Source organism: Crinia signifera, chromosome 2 (assembly GCF_055691185.1).
Source record: "Crinia signifera chromosome 2, ASM5569118v1, whole genome shotgun sequence".
NCBI lineage: Eukaryota > Metazoa > Chordata > Amphibia > Anura > Myobatrachidae > Crinia > Crinia signifera.
Genome location: NC_139218.1, coordinates 28,141,257 through 28,167,005, shown reverse-complemented (window position 1 = coordinate 28,167,005; position 25,749 = coordinate 28,141,257). Strand labels below are relative to the sequence as shown.

Sequence of the window (25,749 nt, the reverse complement as noted above, 5' to 3'; positions counted from 1 at the left end):
CCCACCGTATTAATGTGGATTTACCACAATTGAAAAGTTAAAACCAAATATTAACAAAAGAATAACCCACCTAGAGTAAGGTGAATTACTATAAAACTATCGATATAATATTTGATTGATAATATCGGAAACCTTTAAATAATGGTATATTATAAAATAGACATAGTTATATATTAATAGGTCAGGTTACACATTAACAGATCAGGTCCGCTAGCCCTTTAATTAAATAAATAAATTGTTTAACCTTATAATGCCATTTAGAAATGTTTGCAGCAGCGCTATTAAAGATGGCTGCTAAATGAGCCGCATATCTGTCCCGAATGGAACGCAAACAGGAAGTTCCATGACGGAAGGGTAGAGAGTGAAAACATCTTTCTATGCAGGTTGGAGACACACCCGGATGGACGGTAAGCTGAACCGCAATTCCGGCCAAAAGGTGGAACGCAAACAGGAAGCTCCACTACGACGGCGCTTCTCTCTGATCACACTGATCTAGCGTCCGTAACAGTTCGTGAGCTGAACCGCATTTCCGGCTACAGGGTGGAACGCAAACAGGAAGCTCCACTACGACGGCGCTTCTCTCTGATCACACTGATCTAGCGTCCGTAACAGCGATCACCTCCTCAATAGAGGACCACTGTTATGCACCCACTACCCAGGGGATCAATATGAATTACTAATCTAAAAATCCAACAATTAGCACACCTCTATAGAAATTGATGCGCCCCGGGAATCCTGGGTAAAACAATGGAATTATGGGAATATATTTAATTAAATCCATATAGAACGTGGGACATTAGCTTTCCAATCTTACCCTTTTTATTTAACAACATAACAGACTAATGGGCTCACCTGCCAGATATTAACCGCAATAGATAGTCTCAATACCTTTATTTTTGGTTATTATAACTAACCAATCAGGATAAACAGGAAGTGAGGTGATCTCACATCCCCTATAAAAAGGAATGAGGGACACTCCCAGTTTGTAGTATCTTCCCTGCAGGACAGATCGATTTGGTTAACAGGTGAGGAGTTAAGATTGGTCTTATTGCTTTTTGGACTGTTTTAGTACACTTGTACAATATCATGTCGTTGTTTTTAAGCAGATGAATTTGATTATGATGTTTCTTCAAAAAATAGACCCATTGTATTTGAAGCTGTGCATTGTGGATAAGCTGTTACCCATATAAACTATTGGTAGGTGTTTGAGATTTTTTTGAAAATTTATATATAAACAGCCCCCACATTGAAAATTGGAATGACACCTCTGTGCAAAAAAATTTTTTCAGGATCTTGCAGATTGTAAAACTTGGCAAGTCAGTGCTGGCAGGGAAGGATTTTTCGGTGAACATTAAGTCACTTGGTATGTGTAAATTCACACAACATGTAGAATAACACATAAAAAAAAAAAAAAAAAAAAAAAAAAACTTTTTTTGTATTTATTGTCCGTAGGTTACTCTATTAGACTTACTCACCATTTTTAATTGATTACCCAAGGCCTTGAACTCTTTGAAGGCTAAAGGTATGTATCAGATTGCATACCATTAATGAATTATTCACTAATTGTTTATCACTTAATTTTAAAACCTATCACAGTTGAAATAAGGTACTTCTTTTTGTCATAGGATCTAAAGTTGTCCTGCACAAGGTCTCTAAATATAGGAGACACCTTTTTAAAAATCCATTGCCGGTGATAATCAATATCAAAATAAAGGTACACACACCAAAATTTAAAATAAATTATTTAATGTCACCTAATATCACGAGGCAATATAGTACTCACTAATATAAAGAAAATTTCCACAATCTGCTCCTACGGGATTTCCGGTTCTCCATCACATAGCTCTCCTCTTTCTACTTTTTCTTCTCTTTCCCTTTTTTTGCTCCCACTTTGTGGGTTGCATACCTATTATAGGTGTGGTTCTAAAAACTTACATAAATATAATTATGGGTCCGCCATTGAAGCAATTGTAATGAAAAGTTTTATAATTAAATGTTTGTATTTGTAGACACAAAATTGTTCCCCTGATGAAGTCTGTGTAAGACGAAACGCGTCGGGACGTTTCTGTACATCGTGTCTTGAATGTATTTCTGAAAATAAAGTGATTGGAAGATTTATCTTGAGTACTTCATTGGAGATCGGACCACCATACTTATGGACTTTTACTGATTTTGGCGCCATTCCACAACTGGGTGTTATATTGTTGTTGGGGTCCCTTATCCCTCTGGGGACATTGTGGTAGAGGCTGCCGAAACAATTGTGGACTAATAAGATTAATCTTAATTGTACAAAGAGCGCGATTTGGAATATTGGGTTCACATATATATATATATATATATATATATATACATATATATATACACACACATATATATATATATATATATATATATATATATATGTTGTGTGTGTGTGTATATATATATATATATATATATATATACTAGGTGATTCATCGCGCCCTACGGGCGCTCTTCACACCGTCGTAAGGGGCTGCGCCCCCTTAATTTGTGAACGTTTGTATATGAGAAATATGGTTAGAATTGTATGAGAGATGCCTGTATTGCAACTTAGGTGTCCGCGAATCGCGGGAGGGGGGGTCACGGAGGGTGCCGCGAATTGCAGGAGGGGGAGTCGCGGGGGGTGCCGCGAATTGCAGGAGGGGGGGTTGTGGGGGGGTGGATGCTGCGAATCGCGGGAGGGATTGCAGAGAATCGCGGGAGGGGGGTTACGGGGGCGGGGGTTGCGGCGAATCATGGTAGGGGGGTCGCGGGGGTGTGCCGTGAATCACGGGAGGGGGGGGTCACGGTGTGGGGTGTGTGTGTGCCGTGAATCGCGGGGGTGGGGGGGTGTGACGCGAATCGCCACAAGAAAAAATCAACACAGAAAGGTCAACACATGTAAATGTTGACATAAGTGTGGCACTTCATTGGTGTCCATGTCGACACATGATAATGAATATGAAAACATTCAAAAAATGAAAAAAAAAAACTTCAAAAACTCATGTCAACCTTTTTCATTGTCGACCATAGCCATGTCAGTGTTTTCCATGAGCAATTTAATTCTGGAGCTGCTGCGAATCGCGGGGGGGGGGGTGCCGCGAATTGCGGGAGGGGGGGTCGCGGGGGTGGGTGCCGCGAATTGCGGGAGGGGGGGTCGCGGGGGTGGGTGCCGCGAATCGCGGAGGGGGGTTACGGGGCGGGGGTTGCGGCGAATCATGGGAGGGGGGGTCGCGGGGGTGTGCCGTGAATCACGGGAGGGGGGGGCACGGGGTGGGGTGCCGAGAATCGCGGGGGAGGTGTGTTGTGTGTGTGCCGTGAATCACGGGAGTGGGGGTTGTGGGGGGGGGGGGTGTGACGCAAATCGCCACAAGAAAAAATCAACACAGAAAGGTCAACACATGTAAATGTTGACATAAGTGTGGCACTTCATTGGTGTCCATGTCGACACATGAGAATGAATATGAAAACATTCAAAAAATGAAAAAAAAAAACTTCAAAAACTCATGTCAACCTTTTTCATTGTCGACCATAGCCATGTCAGTGTTTTCCATGTGCAATTTAATTCTGGAGCTGCCGCGAATCACGGGGGGTGCCGTGAATTGCGGGAGGGGGGGGGTCGCGGGGTTGGGTGCCGCGAATCGCGGGAGGGCGGGGTTCACAGGGGTTCCGGTGGGGGGTTGCCGCGAATTGCGGGAGGTGGGGGGTCACGGGGGGTGCCGCGAATCGCGGGAGGGGGGGTTGCAGGGGGGTGTGACGCGAATGGCCACAAGGAAAAAATCAACACAGAAAGGTCAACACATGTAAATGTTGACATAAGTGTGCCACTTCATTGGTGTCCATGTTGACACATGACAATGAATATGAAAACATTCAAAAAATGAAATAAATCTTCAAAAACTCATGTCAACCTTTTTCATTGTCGACCATAGCCGTGCCAGTGTTTTGCATGTGCCATTTAATCCTGGGGCTGCCGCGAATCGCGGGGGGTGCCGCGATTTGCGGGAGGGGGGGGGGTTGTGGGGGGTGGGTGCCGCGAATCGCGGGAGAGCGGGGTTCATGGGGGTTCCGGTGGGGGGTTGCCGCGAATTGCGGGAGGGGGGGGGGTCGCGGGGGGGTGCCGCGAATCGCCGGAGGGGGGGGTTGCGGGGGGTGTGACGCGAATCGCCACAAGTAAAAAATTAACACAGAAAGGTCAACACATGTAAATGTTGACATAAGTGTTGCACTTCATTGGTGTCCATGTCAACACATGAGAATGAATATGAAAATATTCAAAAAATGACAAAAAAACTTCAAAAACTCATGTCAACCTTTTTCCATTGTCGACCATAGCCGTGTCAGTGTTTTCCATGTGCAATTTAATTCTGGAGCTGCCGCGAATCACGGGGGGGTGCCGCGAATCGCGGGAGGGGGGGTCGCAGGGGAGCGGGTGTTTTTGCCGCGAATCGCGGGAGGGGGGGGGGAGGTTTTGCCGCAAATCGCGGGAGGGGGGCGCTCACCTGGTGGCTGTGGAGTAGCAGTGCTGGGCAACATGGGAAGGCAGTGGGTGTCTGGCACTGTCTGTGGGCTCACTGGGCTGGTTCTCTGTCACATACCTCCCAACATGATCCTCTCCAGGAGGGACACAATGCTCTGTTTCTAGACTTCCCCTTAATGTATGATTGCCATCACCTGTTTTAAACTGGTTAATTTCTCAGAAAGGTGTTCAGCACAGATGAAGGCAATCACACATTAAGAGGAAAGTCCAGGAACAGAGCGTTATAGACACAGACACCCACTTTGAGTGACAGATGTAGCCAAATATATAGGAGATACACACATTTGCACATTATTTTTTATTTTATTTTATTTTTCACTTTTCCAGCAGCAGCATGATGCTGCTGCTGCTGCTGCTGCTGCTGCTGCTGCGGGGGGGAGGGGGGAGGAGGGGAGCGCAGCGTGCGCTCCGGACGTAGCGGTGGAGCCGCTGGAGCTGCTGCTGCTGCCGGGTGAGTGCCCGGCGGGTGGGAGGGGGGTGCTGCCGCTCGGTGGTGATCGGTGCTGCACCGATCACCACCGTTTTCTGTGTTACCGAGCGGCTTAGCCGCCGGTAACACAGGAAACGCTGTGATTGACTGTTCAGATTTGAACAGCCAATCACAGCGATCGCCGACCGGGGGGGGCACCCCTGCCCCCCCTGGGCGACGAGGGGGGATGTCTGCTGTCAGGGACAGCAGACATCTCCTAACTGTCACCGCGTCTATAGACGCAGTGACAGTTAGAATCCATGACGTACATGTACGTCAAATGTCGGGAAGTACTTCCCGACCATGACGTACATGTACGTCAAATGTCGTGAAGGGGTTAAATATGGCTACACACAGAAGTAATTACCATAGTAAAGAGGGAATATAGAGAAATCCGTTATTGTAGCTAGGCTGAATGGAAACATGGCTGAGGAATTCTCTTCAGAGATTGTATGTCTATCCACCTATGCAGAGAAATTTCATGTAGACTCCTGTAACCATAAATGTGGGCCAGTTATAGCAATTCCTCTGAGCTGACCCAATTCTACTCGTTTCACTTTCCCTCTATAATATTTATACAGGTTGAGTATCCCGTATCCAAAATGCTCGGGACCAGGAGAATTTTGGATAACGGATTATTCCGTATTTCGGAATATATTAATATTTCAATTATGTATTTTGAAGTATCTTGCATGTATGCTGTATAAACACATAAAATACACACAAATATATTTTATTACCACATAAAATACACACAAATATATTTTATTTGTTCAAAAAACAAGGTTTCAAAACATGAAACAAAATTTGTGTACTATCTCAGATATTGAATTTGAATGTCAAGCAATCATTTTCTTGCACATATATAGTGCCAGTTACATATCATGTCACCAGTAGTGCTGTTACAAATGTCCCCAGTGAGTTTTTAGCAAACTCACTTTCTGGAATGTGTGGTTTTCGGAATAATTCGGATAACGGATACTCGGATACGGGATACTCAACCTGTATATGTTTTACTATCTCTCAGAAATGGGAAACACTATATGTAAATGGAATGCAGGGGTGGCTGGGAAGGACTTGTGAAAACTACAATGCAAAACGCAGGTTATTGCAAAGCACAATTATGTATCTTATGTGATTTAAAAAAAAAAAAGTTACAATCAATTATGATGGTATAACCAGCTGTATGCTAAAAAAAAGTCATACATTTTTTTTTTAATTATTATTATTTTTTTATTAATAGGATTACCCTTACAGAAGTCATAGAGGCAGAAGGGCATGGCTGGCTTTGCATAGGGGTAACCTGATGCAGTTAGCGTCAGGAGCAGGGTGGATGTTCTTTGTCTGTCCCCTTGTGCAGCCTAGCACTTCTCCTAGTTCCTAACCATTCCCTTGTGCCTAGGCCTGCCCCTAGTGCCTAAACCTCCCCTTGTGCAGCCTAGGCCTTCCCCTAGTGCCTAAACCTCCCCTTGTGCAGCCTAGGCCTTCCCCTAGTGCCTAAACCTCCCCTTGTGCAGCCTAGGCCTTCCCCTAGTGCCTAAACCTCCCGTTGTGTTCAGCCTAGGCCTTCCTCTAGTGCCTTACCCTCCCCTTCAGCAGCTTAGCCTTTCTCGAGTGCCTAAACCTCCCTTGTGTAACCTAGCCCTTCCCCTGGTGCCGCCTAGCCCTTCCCCTGGTGCCGCCTAGCCCTTCCCCTGGTGCCGCACCCTCCCCTTGTGCAGCTGAACTCTTCCCCTAGTGCCTAACCCTCCCCTTGTGCAGCCGAACTCTTCCCCTAGTGCCGCCTAGCCCTTCCCCTAGTGCCGCCTAGCCCTTCCCCTAGTGCTGAACTCTTCCCCTATTGCTGAACTCTTCCCCTATTGCCTAACCCTCCCCTTGTGCAGCTTAGCCCTTCCCCTATTGCCTAACTCTTTCCCCACAGCCTTGTAGAGTGTAATTCTGTAATATTAGCTGCTGTTATAGAACTATGGAAAAGTTAAGCATTGTGGGAAGAAGACCATGTAGAGCGTTGACTGCTGTTAATTCTGGGGGTTTCCAGGTTGTGTCTTTCCATTTTAGGGTGGAAATTGTTGCCTATAAGACCTGGAGACTACAGTAAGTGACCAGTTGGCCAGTACTGTAGAGCTGGTGAGCGAATGGCTTCCTCATGTGCATGATCAACACAAATAACTCATGCCTTCCCAATTTTGTCAATTTTTATCGGGGGTTAGGTCGCTGTCATCTGTCCTAACTCAAGGTGGTAAATGAGGCCCATGTGGAAGTGTGGCCTGCTCTTCTGGGATAACTAAATGTGGATGTCTCCCAGACATTTTGGCTGAATAGGCCAGTACTGTATGTAGTAAGGATGTAAATATGTAGCAATGTGATAATTCGCCAGTTATTCTCCTCGGCCTTGGTTATTGCTTACATTTGGCCATATTCCGTTTTTGATGCATATATTATCTCCAGCACTGAGATTAAGCAGTACTTGCCCATTGTTTCTTGCAACATTGGTGACCAGCGACAGGACAGCAAGTTAGAAGTCTGTGTTGGATTATAATAGAACTTTTACCAGGATGATTCCTAACTCAAAAGAAATAGACTTATACCGCAGTGGTTCTCAAACGGATTCAGTACGAAATTCCGGCGGTCGGAATCCCGGCGTGGACACCCATAGAGGGAGAAATTGCCGCGTTCGGGATTCCGGCGTCAGTATTTCGACTGCCGGGATTTTGACTCTATCCAGTTAAAACTTGGTGTCAGGACCCCACACAGGTTTTCCAGGTCACCCGACAGGTGCATTCATTACTGACTGACACATTGTAAAAGATCCACAGGGGGAGCTAATTGTTTCACTTAATTCTGTGAGGAGACCTGCAAAACATGCACTGTGTGGGGTCCTGTGGACCGACTTTGAGAACCCGTGGACTTTATGGGTGGTAGATTCTGTGTCACCAAAGCTATATATAATGTGAAGCTTATTTGCTTTTCTGAGGGTAACCGTCTTTAAGGCTGCTTTATCTGTATGATGACATGCAGTACACTGATCATGGGAAACACGAACGCTGACGGTGAAACTGGGATGTTAAAAGAACTCCTTGATCTCTGTGGTATCCACTCTTTCCGGTTCATACAACGATTGGCAATAAGCCGCCTGCCCCAGGCCCGCTGCAGGAAATCACGTAGTTGTAAGCAAAACCTTTCAGTTTTTCAGTGTATGTTTAAATGGTATTTTAAGTCACTGTTTGTAATTTACATTAAAGTTAATGTTACCTTTTGAACCTCATTTTAAAGTGAGACCTTAGAATTGATATTTGAATAGCTCAATAAATGACCAAATAAAATGTCTACAGCAGAGTTTACAAGGTTTGCGGCTGCATTTACTACAGTTCAGAGAAGAGGGCAGGGGTGGAACTAGCTGCGGTGCAGTCGGTGCATTGCACCAGGGTCTGCAGCCGGATAATTTATGGGTCAAACTGACTCCTTGGTATTCCGCTGCTTTATGGCCTGTGCGTAGGATAAGTACATACTGTAGAGCAAGGGCAGGAGGGCCTCTCCTCCTCTAATTCCGGCTCCTCCTCTCTGACTTCTAAGTGGCTGGGATTGGTTAGGTGTTGAGGGGGAGACAGTGTGGCGTGGATGATGTCACTAACACGGCAAGGCAGGTAGGAGGAGCTGCCCTACCTGAAGTTCCTGTACCTGTGTCCCCAGACTGAGCAAGACAAGCCAGCGACTGCCTCCATAGTCACCCTTATCTACAGGGCAGTTGCTAAATACGTACTACATTGCTTGGGTCCAGTGTTCTGATGTCTGCCTCAAGAAATCAGTCAGTAGCCCAAGTTCACACTTTCCTACTATAGTGTTTAATATAAACCTTGAACTAACTTAAAAACGTGAAAAATTTGCCGGGGGCTGTGCCAGCAGGGAAAACCCCTTGAATCCCCCCCCCCCCCCCCCATTGAAGTGCGAAGCAGCGTTGGCCTTTTACTATATAGAATTTTACAAAATTTCCAGCATTCTCCGCAGCTCACGAAAAAATGTGCACGTGTTCTGTTCTTATATTGGAAGAGGCTTCTGACCACAGGCCGACAATGCTCTGTAACTGGCTCTCCCATTGCAATTTGGCTGGACCATTATGCAATGTTTGGTCTTATATCCTCACACATTAAACTCCTATTTCCCTGTAAGCTCACAATCTGTTAATACCCATTCTCGTTCATTCCTGTGTTTGTTCCCAATCCTAAATTGGGAACAAACTAGGTATAATTGCTTCCCCTTGCTTTGGCACTCGTTCCAACCGCGTGCGCGTCCGCATGAGGGACAGATCCGTAAACGCTGCAGCGAGCAAACTAATGGAGAAGGGGAGGAATAAAGGAACTGATGATGCAGCTTATCTCTTTGAAAGGCAATTGCCAGAATGCTGCGTCGGCAGCACATTGTACGGTATTGGGGTTTAAACCTGTAGCTGTTTGTGATGAACTCGCTCTGTACGGGAACAATAGATTTAATCTATGAATTAATGGCAGGGAAATTTGTGTAATCTGCTCTTAAGTGTAACTGAGCTAATATCCAGATACTGCCGGGTTTTGTGCTCTCCGGTTTTGTTCCATAGATTGTGTCGTCCTGTCAGAATAATGATAGCTATGGGCAGGCGTTACGCTAGGCTGTTCTGCTGGCTGATGATGACGCTGTTAAACTCTCCAAGGTCTTCAGCTCAATGCACTTGCTCCAATTTGCAGTGACAGCAAATCACGGTGGCAAGAAAGACGCTACATGAAAACTACCAGCTAGGCAGTCATGGCCCTTATCGTGTATGGAAAAGGCTCTGGGCTCAGTCCTAATGAGGTGAGAAAGGGGCTGCTCTCTCCTCTGTCCTCTGTGCAGCATGTGTACACAGGAAGGATCTGTCCATTTTACAGTAATCGCTGTCTTGAAAGGTCTACCACACAGTTAAGTGGCCCTTTAACATAGTCTTCTCTAGGACTGGACAAGGAAGTGGTTCCGGTCAATATAAATGTATTATTTAATAACCGTTATTTAATTAGCACTTCCGGATCTCTCAGCTCTTTACAGAGAATATGGTACTTGTGGAGTATCACGGCTCCCACGATGGGCATCGCACATGAAAAAATCGCATCGCATGCGATCACATGCGATTTTTAACAGAAAAGCATCCAAATGCATTGAAATTAGTATGAAACATGTTCAATGGCATTTTTGAGGCTGTACCACCCCCACTATCAACGCGAACCCGAAGCGTGGCGAGCGGCGGCGGTACGCGTCCTACGACCTTTTCATACCCCCACTATCCACATCGGCGTTGAGTTGAGAATAGAAAGTGTGGTGCGTCCCCTCGCGGGCTTCACAGGTGTCCGCGTCCCCTCGCGGGGCTCGGTGGCTCGCTGCGCTCGCCACACTTTCTATTCTCGACTCCACGCCGACGTGGATAGTGGGGGTATGAAAAGGTCGTAGGACGCTTACCTCGCTGCGCTCGCCACGCTTCGGGTTCGCGTAGATAGTGGGGGTGGTACAGCCTCAAAAATGCCATTTGGGGGCCATTGAACATGTTTCATACTAATTTCAATGCATTTGGATGCTTTTCTGTTAAAAATCGCATGCGATCGCATGCGATTTTGACAAAAACGGCAAAAATCGCATGCCACTATATATGGCATGCGATGGGAGCCGTGATAATCCACAAGTACCGAGAAGATTTAGTCATTGTCCATTAGTCCTGCTCTATTGGAGCTCTTACACTATATATCCCCAATCATAGGGGTGGACAAACCAGTCCTCGAGATCTATAAGCAGGCCATGTTTTCCAGGTCACCTGTGGATGTGTAGAATGTGTCATTTTGGAATGAATGCAGCACATGTTTGCAAAAGTTACGGTTAGTAATAACAGCACCTGTGCACCAGCTAGGTGGTCTGGAAAACTTGACCTGTCGGCGGATCTCATAGAGCGGTTAGGCCACCCTGGCCTATCACATGGACACCCACACTAGAGTTCATTTTTTTCAGGTTTTAATTGTCTAGCCAATATGTGTTTTTGATTGTGGGGGAACCTGGAATACCCAAAGTAGACTAATTTAAAGAAGGGGAGAACCTAGTACTCCATAAAGTTGTCCCGCATCATAAACACCTCCCATCATATACACCTCCACTTTCCTGTGTGCATCATTTACATCTCCACATAACTTACACCTCTATGTACCGGCCCCACATCATTCACACCTCCACATACTGGTCACACATCATTTACACCTCCACATACCTGTCCTGCATCATTTACACCTCTATGTACCTGCCCCACATCATTTACACCTCCACATACCTGTACCGCATCATTTACACCTCCACATTCTGGTCACACATCATTTACACCCCACCATACCTGCCCAACATAATTTACACCTCCACATACTTGTCCCGCATCATTTACACCTCCACATACTGGTCACACATCATTTACACCTCCACATACCTGTCCCGCATCATTTACACCTCCACATTCTGGTCACACATTATTTACACCATACCATACCTGCCCAACATAATTTACACCTCCACATACCTGTCCCGCATCATTTACACCTCCACATACTGGTCACACATCATTTACACCTCCCCATACCTGTCCCGCATCATTTACACCTCCCCATACCTGTCCCGCATCATTTACACCTCCACGTACCTGTCCCCCATCATTTACACCTCCCCGTACCTGTCCCCCATCATTTATACCTCCCCGTACCTGTCCACCATCATTTACACCTCCCTGTACCTGTCCCCCATCATTTACACCTCCCCGTACCTGTCCCCCATCATTTACACCTCCCAGTACCTGTCCCCCATCATTTACACCTCCCAGTACCTGTCCCCCATCATTTACACCTCCCCGTACCTGACCCCCAACATTTACACCTCCCCGTACCTGACCCCCAACATTTACACCTCCCCGTACCTGACCCCCAACATTTACACCTCCACGTACCTGTCCCCCAACATTTACACCTCCACGTACCTGTCCCCCAACATTTACACCTCCACGTACCTGTCCCCCATCATTTACACCTCCCCGTACCTGTCCCCCATCATTTACACCTACCCGTACCTGTCCCCCATCATTTACACCTACCCGTACCTGTCCCCCATCATTTACACCTTCCCGTACCTGTCCCCCATCATTTACACCTTCCCGTACCTGTCCCCCATCATTTACACCTCCACGTACCTGTCCCCCATCATTTACACCTCCACGTACCTGTCCCCCATCATTTACACCTCCACGTACCTGTCCCCCATCATTTACACCTCCACGTACCTGTCCCCCATCATTTACACCTCCCCGTACCTGTCCCCCATCATTTACACCTCCCCGTACCTGTCCCCCATCATTTACACCTCCCCGTACCTGTCCCCCATCATTTACACCTCCCCGTACCTGTCCCCCAAAATTTACACCTCCACGTACCTGTCCCCCAACATTTACACCTCCACGTACCTGTCCCCCATCATTTACACCTCCCCGTACCTATCCCGCATCATTTACACCTCCACGTACCTATCCCGCATCATTTACAACTTCCCATACCTGCCCCACATCATTCAAACCTCCACACCGGTCACACATCATTTACACCTCCACATACCTGTCATACATCATTTACACCTCCACGTACCTCTCCCGCATCATTTACACCTCCACGTACCTGTCCCCCATCATTTACACCTCCTCCTACCTGTCCTCCATCATTTACACCTCCTCCTACCTGTCCCACATATAATTTACACCTCCCCGTACCTGTCCCCCATCATTTACACCTCCCCGTACCTGTCCCCCATCATTTACACCTCCCCGTACCTGTCCCCCATCATTTACACCTCCCCGTACCTGTCCCACATAGTTTACCACATCATTGTGATTTTTAATGAAATTAATTAAATCACTGATCCATACTTGCCAAGTTATACTTATTAAACCACAAGAATTGCTTAATTATTTTTTGAGAGCAAGGTACCAGTGGTTCTGCACAGTGTCCATCCTTTTTCCCTTGCTCAGGAGGGTGCACAAAGATGGGGATATCCATTCGCAAGCCATTCGCAATCACTCACCATCGAATTGAACCCCCCCTACACACACACTCTCCCTCTGTGTGCAGCGGCCTTGAAGCCAAACCCTTATACTGTGCTGCAATGGTTCCCGAGAGTTTGGGTCCAGAGCTGACATCAGAGGTCCTCCCTGAATACAGCGGGGATCCCCCTGCATTTTCTGCAGCACTCCATGAAACCGGCAGGGTGCCACCCCCAAGCACCGGCTGGCTGTCAATCATCTTGCGAACGGGCACCGATGAAAAGCCATCGCTGGCTTCTAAGAATTCAATAATCTGCATGACTGTGATCTGGTCTGAATTTGGCCCATTGTGAGTCTGAAAAAGAGAGGAATGAGTTAAAGCTTTTAGAAAACGTGTGTAAGTGGGTTTTTAATGGTATTGGAATTTTTAGGACCGTTTTCTAAGAAAAGCCCCAGCTCCAGCTAATGACCTATATATCATGTCTATTGATCAGATTGATCTGGGCTTTGTTACAGATTACTACATTGTCAAGGTGATTGACAGTGGGTTACTGCTGTGTGCTATTGTATGATAGCATGTACACCCCAGGTCCAGAGGGACAGAGTGACCCTAATAACCCCAGGGGGGTGTGTGCCTGGGGTGACCGCCTTCATTATATCTTTTCTAGATGCTAGACAGGTGACTTTAATGTAATGACTGATCATTGCATACCTCCCAACTTTTCATGTTAAGAAATAGGGACGCCGCGCGAGCGCCCGAAAAGGGGGCGTGGCGTATGCAAATGAGGGCGCGGCTTATGCTAATTAGCCGCGACCTCATTTTCATACGAGAATAGACGCTGTGCGCATGCGCACAGCGTCTATTCTACTACATTGGGGGGTCTCCCAACTGCCACCCCCCGCAGCGGGACAATGCCTGCCGCGGGTGGGACGTCGGGACAGGACCCGAAAATCGGGACTGTCCCGACGGAATCGTGACAGTTGGGAGGTATGATTCATTGCCTAATTTTGTGTACGTTCCCCTTGTGCTGCCAATACAGCTTTGGACCCATCGAGGCAATGGCCTACAAGGCCTCTGATGGTGTCCTGTGGTAAATGGCACAAAAACATTCATAGTTGAGTCCTGTATGGAGCATGACAGAACATTGCCTGTCTATGCAGCAAGCTGTGATGCACATTGGGGTGGATTTATAAATCACTGAGAAGTAAGCCAGTGGAGAATTTGCCCATGGTAACCAAACAGCTGCTCGGTATAATTTAATAGAATGCATTTGTTTTCTAGTTAAGTACTCCCGTTCATGAACCAGAAAGGGGGCGTGGTCTCAAGTATATGATGCACTTTCAAGCCGCGCCTCCAGTTTTTGTCACAGTGGGGCCATTCAAATTGCTCTGTGAGCTGCTGGCATGCCCCCAGTACCTCTGTCTACCCTGAAAAGATGTGGAGCGCATGTGCACAGCATCTATTCATCACGCACCCACCCACCATGGGACAGTGTGGCTGTGCCGCGACAGTCTGGACAGGTGGGAGGTATTATCTCCCGTGTTCCTTAATACCTTTCTGTCCTAGCAAGTATTAAGGGTACTTATTTCCTAGGACGGCACCCGTCTCATTGATTGTATGCCTTAAGTTTAAGGTACTTAAGGCATACAATCAACGCGATGGACCCGATTTTCTGTCAATCACCTGTTAATTTGCCGGTGAAAGAGAAAATCGCGTCCATCGCGGCCCATTATAATGGGCCGCGATGCGATCAGCGCGATTTTCCCATAGAGAATAATGTTAAATTATTTTTCAAGTCAAAATCGGGTTGATCGCGTCGGTCGCGGCCCATTATAATGCGATCAACGCGATTTTACATAGGGGACAATGGGAAATGGGCCAATATGGCCAATTTCTCATTGAGTATGGTTATAAAGTATGGTTAACGCCACCCCACTATTGACGTCAACCCGAAGCGTGGCGAGCGGCGGCGGTACGCGTCCTCCGACCTTTTCATACCCCCACGATCCACGTCGGCGTGGAGTTGATTTCATAAAGTGTGGCGAGCGCAGCGAGCCACCGAGCCCGAAGCGTGGCGAGCGCAGCGTATACCTGTGAAGTTATGTGCGTACCCTCGTGGGGCTCGCTGCGCTCGCCACGCTTCACGCACGGTGGCTCGCTGCGCTCGCCACACTTTATATAAATCAACTCCATGCCGACGTGGATAGTGGGGGTATGAAAAGGTCGGAGGACGCGTACCACCGCACCTTGCGGGCTCGCTGCGCTCACCACGCTTCGGGTTGCCGTCAATAGTGGGGTGGCGTTAACATTGGGGGGGGGGCATTTAAAACATGAGGGGGGTTTTCTATTAAAATGGGGGGTTTTGAGGCTTTTTACATTGAAATAAATGTAAAATCGGGTCTCAGGGACCATTTTACATTGATTCCAATGTAAAAATCGAGTCCATCGCATGCGATTTGGTTGGCATGCGATCGACGCGATTTTTCTGACCCGATCAATACAATCAAAATCGCGGGCGCCGTGCTAGGAAATAAGTACCGTATTAAGTATTGCAGCAATTTGTACTATAGTTGCTCCTCTGTGGGACAGGACCAGTAGGACTTGCCTTCTCTCCCCACCAGGGCTGCCATCAGAAATTGTGGGGCCCCATACTGACAATAGGCAGGGCCCCCCTTCCCTTTCTCAAACACCTGGAATGCCTGAGACCTGTGTCTGCAGCACTGGCCGCACTACTCAACCTCAACATTGCTTCAAGGAAACCATAAACTGCAGTCCTCGGCCCAGGACTGGAATCCCTGCAGTTCCCCCCAGATGGCTGCCCTGCTCCCCACGCTCATCAATGAGCTTATCCTACTATACATCACTTCACTGTTGCTTCTGTGACTGTAATATTGGGTTTATTAGATCACCGATAGATTATTGCTAACCGACTGGTTTCTAGTCTAGTATTAAAGCAATTCATTGTGCAGGATGTTTACAGTGAAGTTAAAATTGGAGATTATTTTCATTAATAAGAAGGCAGCTTTCTACATCTTAATTAGAAACAGCAACTTTAGGAGACCTTTAGATGTGCACACCGGTAAATGTGTCTCCAATTGCAGACTGGGGAGACGAAGGCACGCTCCGTTAAGTCATGCAATTATTTATTTTGTTTTAGTTCATTTCAGGTTTCAAATAAATTCTTAGTGTTGTGAAAGGAGGAAGGCAGATGAGACAGTGAAGGGTACTAAGTGTCCTCCTGCCATTATTCCTCAAGAGCCTATGGAACCTAAGAGAAGGAAGTTTGGAGCCCTTGATTTTAGAAAGATTCAAAAAATGTATGTGTACTTTATTCTAAAGATTTTTTTGCCTTGCACCCTTTGAGTGCCAACAGCTCTGTGAGAAATTCCAGCGTCGCTCACATTTGTTATATACATTCAAATAAAAAATGTTGTGTAAAAAAAAAGATTATTTCCTATATAAGGTAACATTACAGGTCATTGTGATGAATAAAAATGTTTGCTTGCCAATTTTCACGCATATTTGGCAAATTCAATTGGCACTAAAAGGGTTAAACACAGTCATTATTCTCCTGTGGGCTTGTATACATTAGTACTGATAACTTGCACTCAAGGCCTGATTCAGACCTGATCAGGTAAACGCTGCCCCAAACAGGCAAATTCATTCACAGCCGTGCACACGGGGAAATTCATTCACCATCAAATGGATTTCCTGTTTGTGGCGCCAAGTAAGCCAGGACTTATTCCCCAATGGTCAGGGAACGCCCAGAAAATGCCTGCGGCATACCCCCAAATTTGCCCTTCTGTTCCACTGGAGGTTTCTGTCCTCCCTGAGCTTGCCTTCATCGGTGAGCATCGATCACAGGCTTTTGAAACATGGGTACTGTGGACCGAGCGCTTGTGCAGTCATCCGATGATTGCCAGGGTGGCAAATTCTCAGCTGTGCGATCAGGCCCTTAGTCCTCATTTTAATTGAATATTAGAAGTTGCCTGGTCTCATTGGCTGCCATGCATTGGATGAGTGTCTGACTGCTGCCTGCAGTGTGAAATGCGTGTGTGTGTGTGTGTGTGTGTACAGGTCCGATCACCTAGAGTATATTTCTGGATTTTCACCATCAAAGTACATTTAATACGCTGTAAGAACATTCCGAACAGCTTTTATTGTTATTAGTTGTTTATATAGAGTGCACATTTCTGTCAATCAAATCAGTCCTTGTCCCAGTAGCTTGCAATCTATATTTCTTGCCACACAGATCACCCACTGTGGCTCATTTTGGGGCAAAAACAGTACGTCCTTTTGAGGTTTGAAGTGTGCCCATACAAATTTGGGAAGACAAACTCGCCCCAAATAGGGTACTGGTTGGAATCAAGCCCATGACCTCGGTGCTGAAAGGCAGCAATGCTAATCACTGCACCACCGTGCTATCAACTCATGAGCAAAATTATTTAATATAACAACAATGAGATGAAGGTCTAAAATATACAATAACTGGTCTCATACTGGTCATCATTAATCTGCATATTTACGGTCTATTTTGTATTGTTATTTGCGGAGTATTGGGCGAGATCCGCGGCGCACCCCATAATCTCTCCTGGAGAGTAGGAAGTGTGTGATCTGGGGTGTGATGGCACTCACCGGTGGTAAGAAATCGCATTGCAGATTACGTGGCAGAAAATATACGGCAAGCAGCACCTCTACCCCATCATACAGCGCACTGTATTTCCTCTAAGGCTAGTGTCACATTAGCGCTTGTAGGATGGCGGGAAAAAGCTGAAGTAGCATTTTCCACTGAGCAATTCTCCTCTCTGTAATGTCTTTTATTCAGCTCAGAGTTCATCCCAAAAGGTTAAATGTTAATTACATCGACTTGGCTGAAGAATCTCTCTGCTGCTAGAAGTATGTGTGACACATATGCAGAAGCCTTTGCATTCATTCTCTTGTGACCCTATTCATATGTTGTATACTACACAAGACAGTCCTTTTGTTTGCGATCAGATCCATATGCCCCCTTAGTAATGTTCCCTTACAGAGATCAGCGTTAGTGCTCAGGGGGAACTGAAGTCCAGAAGTCTTTGAATTTGTGACACGAGCAGTCCAGAATGACATCCACACAGCATTCTGGGACGTGATTTTGACAGTGATGTCATTGGTCACAGATCAGTGCATCACTAGCTGAGCAGTCATGGTCACATGTATACCACACCAGTTAAGAGACAGCTTGTGCTTAGAGTATTAATTTATTAGCAGTTATTTATATAGTGCATACATATTCCGCAGCGCTTTACAGAGAATATTTGCACGCCTCACAGTTCTTTAAACCATGGCCTCACCTACCAATTGTCAGGCAGCAGAGGGATTGTATTCAAATGAAGAGGATTGGGGGAGATGTATCAAGCATTACAAAGAGATAAAGTGGAGACGTTGCCCAGCCAATCAGTTTTTGTCATTTATTAAGCACAATAGAAGAATGGATTATGCACGTCCAGTCAGTACTTGCTAGAAACTGGAAGGTCGCTAACTCTAGCATTAAACATATTCCTGTTTCTATAATAATTTGTGCATTAACCAGTTCTTTAGTTTTGAACTGCTTAAAGTGCTACTCGTTTCATTAGCAAGGTCTTACCTGATTGATTGGTTGGTTAGAACAACGTTTCCACTTCCTGTCCAAGACTTGATACGTCACCCCCACTATATGGCGCACATGCCACCATAAACAAACTACCATCCATCCAGTTCAATCGGATGCAACTTCTTACCGGAATCTGGTGCTCATTGGTTGCGCCAAGTGTGCGAATGTGCTAAACTGTGCTGCAGTAAAAGACCCACTACATCTGGGGGTTGTTTTCTTTAAAATGCCAGAGTTCCCATATACTGTAGGGGCGAGTCCAGCCAAATACAAGCTAGAAAAATCCCTGAGCCTCTTACTGGCTTTGCACGCATAAAATGATTCGCAATGCTGATGTTAGTGGCTGGCGCTCTCAGAGGCAGGAGGAGAATCTGCTTTTAAATGATGGGATTAGGCATTTAAATGGTTTTTGTAACTTTGTCAGGTAAACCGAAAAGGAATTTAAGACATCAAAAGATTTCAAAAGTGACCCTGGAGCCTGCTTGGGTTATTATTTCAGAACCCCGCTGCGTACAAGCATTGCAATTAGTTACAGCAGAGGTGTGAATCCCGACCAACAGGAGAATGCTCTAAAAAATAATTGATTACACAATTTCATTCGACAACGCTCCGAAATTATATTTTCATTATCTGCGTCCTGAAATGGCTGCATAGAGAAGAAGGCTTTTGGCAGCCTGCCAGAGCACGGGGAGAGGTTGTGTTTGTCTTTACCCACCTGAAGCCTATGCCAGGCATTAATAGTCAGCGCCTCCAGCTGCTGTTACACTGCTGGGACTAATAGTTGAGCTGAAGGGGCCATTCAGAGGGAATTCATAGTTTTTTCGCTCCTCCTGCAGAGTTAAACTGTTTCATCGCTAGTTTTGAAAGTAGGTAAATGTTTTTTTGTGATAACTATCCAATCACATAAGCCGACCAAAGGGAGCTGTATGGAAACTGAGCTAAAGAGCATCTATATATGTACAAAAACTCAGGGCAGTGTGGAAAGAAATGCATAATACAAATGAGTAATGAAGCCTACACACGGGGTGATTTCACCCACGTGCTGCTATTGCCCAGTGATTAAGATCCAGCATGCTGGATAAATACAGTTAATCGCTGTGGGAGAAACCCAGAGAGGAGACTCTTTGCAGCTTTTCTGGGGCGGGGATTGCTGGCATTAAGCCACACCCCATACATTTAAATTCCGTGATTCACTGCTCTTCAGCATGATTCACGGCTCTTCGTGGAGGGGGGTGATAATAAATACTGGTATTTGACCGGCAGAGGGAGGGCATGCGGGGGGCCCGGCTAAATGCAGGAGGCTTGTCCACCCTTCCTTTGTAGGCCCCTTAAGAGACCTCTGTGTAGGATGTTAAGGGGCAGATCTAACAACCAGTGATATTCTTCTTATCAAGTGATAAATGGTGCTCCAGCCAATCGGCTAACTGGAAGTGTTTTTGCAAATTGACAGAAGATGATTGGTCGAAGCAACCTTGTGTCCTTGTGTTTCCCTCCTATATCCCTATAGATTGTAAGCTTGCAGCAGGGCCCTCCTACCTCCAAGTCTGTCTGTTGTTACCCAGTTTGTTTTATCACTGTCTACTATTGTAAAGGGCAACGGAATCTGCTGCGCGATATAAGACACTGTAAATAAAATCATTCGTACTCATTCGTAATCATCAGTGCTAATATAAAGACTATCACTCATTGTTAAATTTGACTCTAAATATCAAGCCCAATTCCTGGAACAGAATATCATTGGTTTCCACTTTACAAGAATAGGCCGTTAAATGTGAGAAAATAAGCAAATAAAATTGTTCCCCTACAGACTGTTCTTGTCCCACTATTTCCATTAATTAAGATGCAGCTCCTGCTGGTCACGTTTTCAAGTCGCGGAAGAGGATAAAGCCATTTTGTCTCAGATGGGGGAATTCAGTTCAGTGCAGTGTGCTGCTACTGTACGGTGTTCAGCCGGGCACGTTATAGCTAAATCCTGCAACCAAAAACATTATTCATTCTATGCCGGGGTGTGAGGTAACAGTTTAAATACTTTTTGCCACAGTGCACAACACCATTTTTCTCGAGGCACTTCCCGTTTGTCATGGGGAATTTAATTTGCTAACTAGAGTTTTATAGAGGGCTGCCTGATATCCAGTGTAACACTACTGTGAATGTTGGGTGAAAATTATGTTGTCATACATACTTTGTGTTCATTCAATCGCACTGCAGCTGTCACAACCCGTGCAGTTCCTCCCTACTACCTAAGGTGTGTGTCTCTGCTCTGGTGCTTACTGTTACCTGAAGTTCATATACTGTATACAGCTTGTTTTTTTGGTATTGGCCTACTGGATGTTCTGTAATCCTAAACTTAAAGATGTGAATTATTTTGCAGTGACGATAAGGTTCTGCAAGGCCGACAGGAAGAGGAGGAAGAAGTGGTAGAAGTGGAGGAGGAAGAGGTTGACGACGATGAGGATGATGGGGAAGACATGGAGGAGGAGCCTGAGGAGGCCTTTGAGGAAGCTACTGAGAGGACCACAAGCATCGCTACCACCACTACTACCACCACAGAGTCTGTTGAAGAGGTCGTGAGAGGTACAGTAATGACACCGCTTATTATTACAGTAACTAAGGGTGAGATGTTTCAGCCAGTCAGCTTCTTGCTAGCATTTATCAAGTACATTCTAGAAAATTATTGTTAGGAGCTGATTTGTTATGGGCAACAACTCCCTCTTTCCTCTTATCCACTGTTTAGATAGAGGGATGTATTTGCCCCAAGCACCTCAAACAGCAAAACCTATAAATGAAGCACCCTGTTTTTATACAAGCTATAATGCTAAACTATATCTTGTGTAGATACAGGTAGGGATGCCAATCCCGGGGGCATTTTTTTTATTTTTTTAAATCCTGGGATTTGGGATTGAAAAATACTCAATCCTGGGATTTGCCTCCCTAATAAATAACCGCCCCTGGACCCCAAAATGGACCGCCCACCAACACATGGGCGGTGCGGCTGAGATTGGTGCGGGGGTGCAGCGGTGCGGGCTGCACAGAGCTGTGCATCCAGGCAGCGACTGAGGGGGTGCTCAGAAGCAGCCCGGCATTACACTGCGCATGCGCAGTCTATTCCCGGGATTGGAAACTCCAATCCCGGGATTCAAATACCGGAAATTTTAGGGCCAAGTCCCGTGATCCCACCAATCCCAGGATTGGCCACTTTAGTTACAGGTGAAAAAAATCTATTACGGTTGAAAGAAATATAAGAAAAATATTATTGTGGGGTTGTTTTTTTTCAACCCCTACCACCAATGACCACTTTACAACCAACCATATCCTTGTGCCGGACTATTGTTTTCAGAACGTCCCCATCCCATCAAGCCTCCTCTCAGTGTTGTGTAGTACAGCGGAGATCTAAATGTAGACCGTTTTCCCTTCGTTGATCGCTCAGTGATCTTAAGAGACAGGATGACCACGTGTTTCCGTGGGCACATCCACAGTTATGTGCCCATGTTGCCTATGTATAATTTGAAGCATTAATGTTTATTGCAGAAGCAATATACTGTGTTTGGATCGGTGCCAATCTCAAAAACATTTGTTCAGCCGAACAATTGCCTTCCACCGCTTTGTGCTAAGCAGTATGTAACCTTTTACTGTAATTGAATCTATATCCTGCTAATTACTAGTAGTATTAGATTACAAGACACTTGTAAATAAAAATGGCTTCCAAATAGTCCCATAGACCGCATCTATATTATATGAAATCAGTATTACATACAATCCTAATAGCATGTTTAATTACTGTATGAATATATTATAATAACAGGTTTTAATAGCGCAGTGTTAGAATTGTTGTGATACCTCTACGTAACATTTTATAATGTTCTATTGTACGTTTGACGCTTAGGTTATTTAATTATTTTTACTTTTGTTTTTACGATGTCTTTAAGAACTTTGCGCTAGACCGCTGTTCCCAAAACCGGTCCTCAAGGGACCATTCACAATTAAGACAGCAGGGATATCCCTGCTTCAGCACAGGTGGAGAAACTGTCTGAGGTAATGTTTAAGCCACCTGTGATCAATTATTGAGATCCTTAGTTCCTGGTCTGCGAGTGTTGGCAGGCCCATGAGGACCTATTTTGGGAAACACTGTGCTATTGGCACATAGGTGCAGCTCTAAATGGGGTTTTAGAATTAAGTCAATTTATTTTATATTTAAGTAGTATAAACTTGTTTAAGGATTTTTAGTCAGTATTTCAGTGATCAATAAATGTATGATTGCTAGCAGATGTGGCAAAACACCGGTTTTATTAAAGAACTAGTTCACAGGTTCTCAAAGTCGGTCCTCCGGACCCCACACAGGGCATGTTTTGCAGGTCTCCTCACAGAATCAAGTGAAATAATTAGATCCACCGGTGGATCTTTTGAAATGTGTCAGTAAAAATAGCTAGTAAGACTAGTCAACTTTGCAGTCTATCCATAAGACAGTGTGGCTAAAAGTGAAAAATCATATACTGTAGCTCCTTTCCCATCAAAATATTGCTTTGTGCGTATGCTAAACATCGTCACGGTTTCAACGTTCCAGTGAGTCATTAATGATGCCCTGTGTTTTCCAGACGAGAGAGCGCATTGATAACGAGGGGTAGCAAGCCTCCATCGCTCCCTCCCGACAGCATTTCCAAGTGTGTATGTACTTGTCCATGCCAGCACTGCTCCCTGATCCCAGTTGCCATCAGTATCGCTGGGTACACATCGCGTAGCGTGTTCCTGGCTTTAGTGGTCGATCCAGGTGATTTCTGTGACCAGCCCCGCGGCTGGATTTAAGTCGGGCTTGGGAGCTGGTTACAGTTTCTTAGCGCTGATTAATGCAGCTAATCCTCTACATGCCGAAAAGGTCCTGTAACCGTAATGTAACAGGTACCCAGAGCTAAAATCCTGGTTAGTAACTGCACAAAGGCCAGTTGTGAAATTACCCTGTAATAACTGAATCGCCCCCTTAATGCTCATTGTTTACTAAGGGTGGTATCCAATTTAATAACTACGGCTAATTGCCTCCCATGGAGCTGTTCAGTTTAGTCTAAGGGGGTATTCAATGTTTGATTACGGCTGTAAAGCTGGTTCGACAGCCATTCTCTGTCTGCTCGACCGAGAATTTGCAGGCTGGATTAAATGCCCCAACTGCAGCGCGACGAGAAGGGGGTGTGGCAGTGTGCTGCAGCCGGGAGTTTGTCAATTCCTGTCGGGAGATGGCTGCGGGAGATTGAATATTCCCCTAAATGTTGGCCCGTTTTTGGGATTTTGAACGACAGATGACGCTCCGACATTTGGGTTTCCAAAGGTCATTAGTCCGACATCGGAATCCCAACTGTTAAATGCCCCACAGTTGGAAATTTGATTGACAGGTTCTATTCTCCCTCGTAGGGGTCCATGACCCCCATAGATGCAGAACCTGTGGTGAGCGCAGCGAGCCCCCAAGGTATTTTGTAATGCTCGTCCCCTGACAGATTTCCAGCAGTCCCAATTCTGATGTCGGACTAATGGCCGTCGTAATCCAGACAGTCAGAGTGTCATACCACACCCGGAGATTTTGTGGGGGGCGACCCAAATCTGCAATAAACTTGCATATTGCTTTTTTTTCCATGGGTTGTATTGTTTCCAGGTGAGAAAAAGGGGGAAATAATTGGACAATCCCCCTAAAAAGTGTAACCCATAAAATCCCAACAAACCCCCATTTTTCACACTGAAAACTTTTCCAGACGAATAATCCCCCCCCCCCCTCCTTATTTTATGGATATTAGCTATTTTGGTACTTATGTAATATCTGGACTCCCGTTTTTCTTATGAGACCGCGGGGCTCTCTGCGCTCACCACGCTTCGGGCACGGTGGCTCGCTGCGCTCGCCACACTATATAAAATCAACTCCATGCGTAGTTGGATAGTAGGGGTATGAAAAAATGGGGTGCATTTAACATGGGAGTCCAGATAATACAGAAGTACCGCTATTTTATTTAAATACATTTTTCTCAATTTTCTGACACATTAACGGTAGCCGAACAAGATTCTTCCGTGACCGCTCAGATTGCAGATTGCAGACGGCAGACTGTGTCCATGTGTTTGGCGTGAGAGGAGGGATCTGTGGTACGACTAGATCTAAATAAGGACTCTTCTATATCTCCATAAAAAATAAAACTAGCTCAGTTTTCGTATCACATTCTCTATTGAAGCTTTGCTATTATTCTAGACTAGACTATAGAGACTCGCATGCTGTCTCAGGAACTAGAAGTCTCAGCAGGCCTAGCTAGACAGATAACAGACTTTCGAAAGCTGGCCTGTCATCCTAAAGTCAAATACCTCAATTCACATTGGCTTACAAAAGTGTGTGTGGTGCTCTGAGCCGTGTTACTTTGTCGCTTCCCTCGGTACCGCAGAGATTATACAGCATCCCCCTCCCCTTCCAGGCTGCAGCCTCTATTGCTTGTCTGTTCTGGTCATTTCAAATAAAGTTCTATTTCATAGAGGACAGAAATAGGATTTACAGAGAACGAGCAGACGAACTGGCGGCTATCTTGTACTTGTCGCTCAGACTATTGGAATGCTTAAGATGTTTGCAGAAGGAGATTTCATAGCGTGCAGTTTAGATAATTGCAAATGTAAATCGCTCTTTTAGTGCATTGTAATAATCTGGTGCAATTTCCCCACATAAAGCAAATTGTCTTTTGTGGGCTTGGAACGTGGCGTTAATTGGCAGCGCCGTTGCACAGCTGTGCGCGCCGATCTCCATATTACACAGAACACTGGGGTATGTGATGTGTATATAAAATTTTCTGTTCCACAGACACATTTAAAGTCGCATCTATAAGTTTTGCAAAAGATGAAGAAAGTGTATATGTGTGTGTGTGTGTGTATGTATGTGTGTATATATATATATATATATATATATATATATATATATACTTATTTACACATCCTTTCTCAAGACCCATTTTTTTATTTTTAATCTGTTATCGCCATATTAGACTAGCTTAGGCCCGTTGAACTGTGGTTCCACAGCTGTTGTGAAACTACACTTCCCAGCATGCCCTGC

At 45.5% G+C, this 25,749-nt stretch overlaps 1 protein-coding gene across 2 annotated transcripts in view; it reads left to right on the top strand.

Annotated features, from left to right (window-relative positions):
* The window catches only part of APP (amyloid beta precursor protein), a 237,925-nt gene that overhangs the window by 174,400 nt on the left and 37,776 nt on the right, over nucleotides 1-25,749 (top strand). For both annotated transcript variants that reach the window (XM_083171856.1, XM_083171857.1), the window contains exon 6: nucleotides 21,061-21,263. In XM_083171856.1, the coding sequence (XP_083027982.1) occupies nucleotides 21,061-21,263 (203 nt within the window). The remainder of the gene's footprint in view (nucleotides 1-21,060; nucleotides 21,264-25,749) is intronic.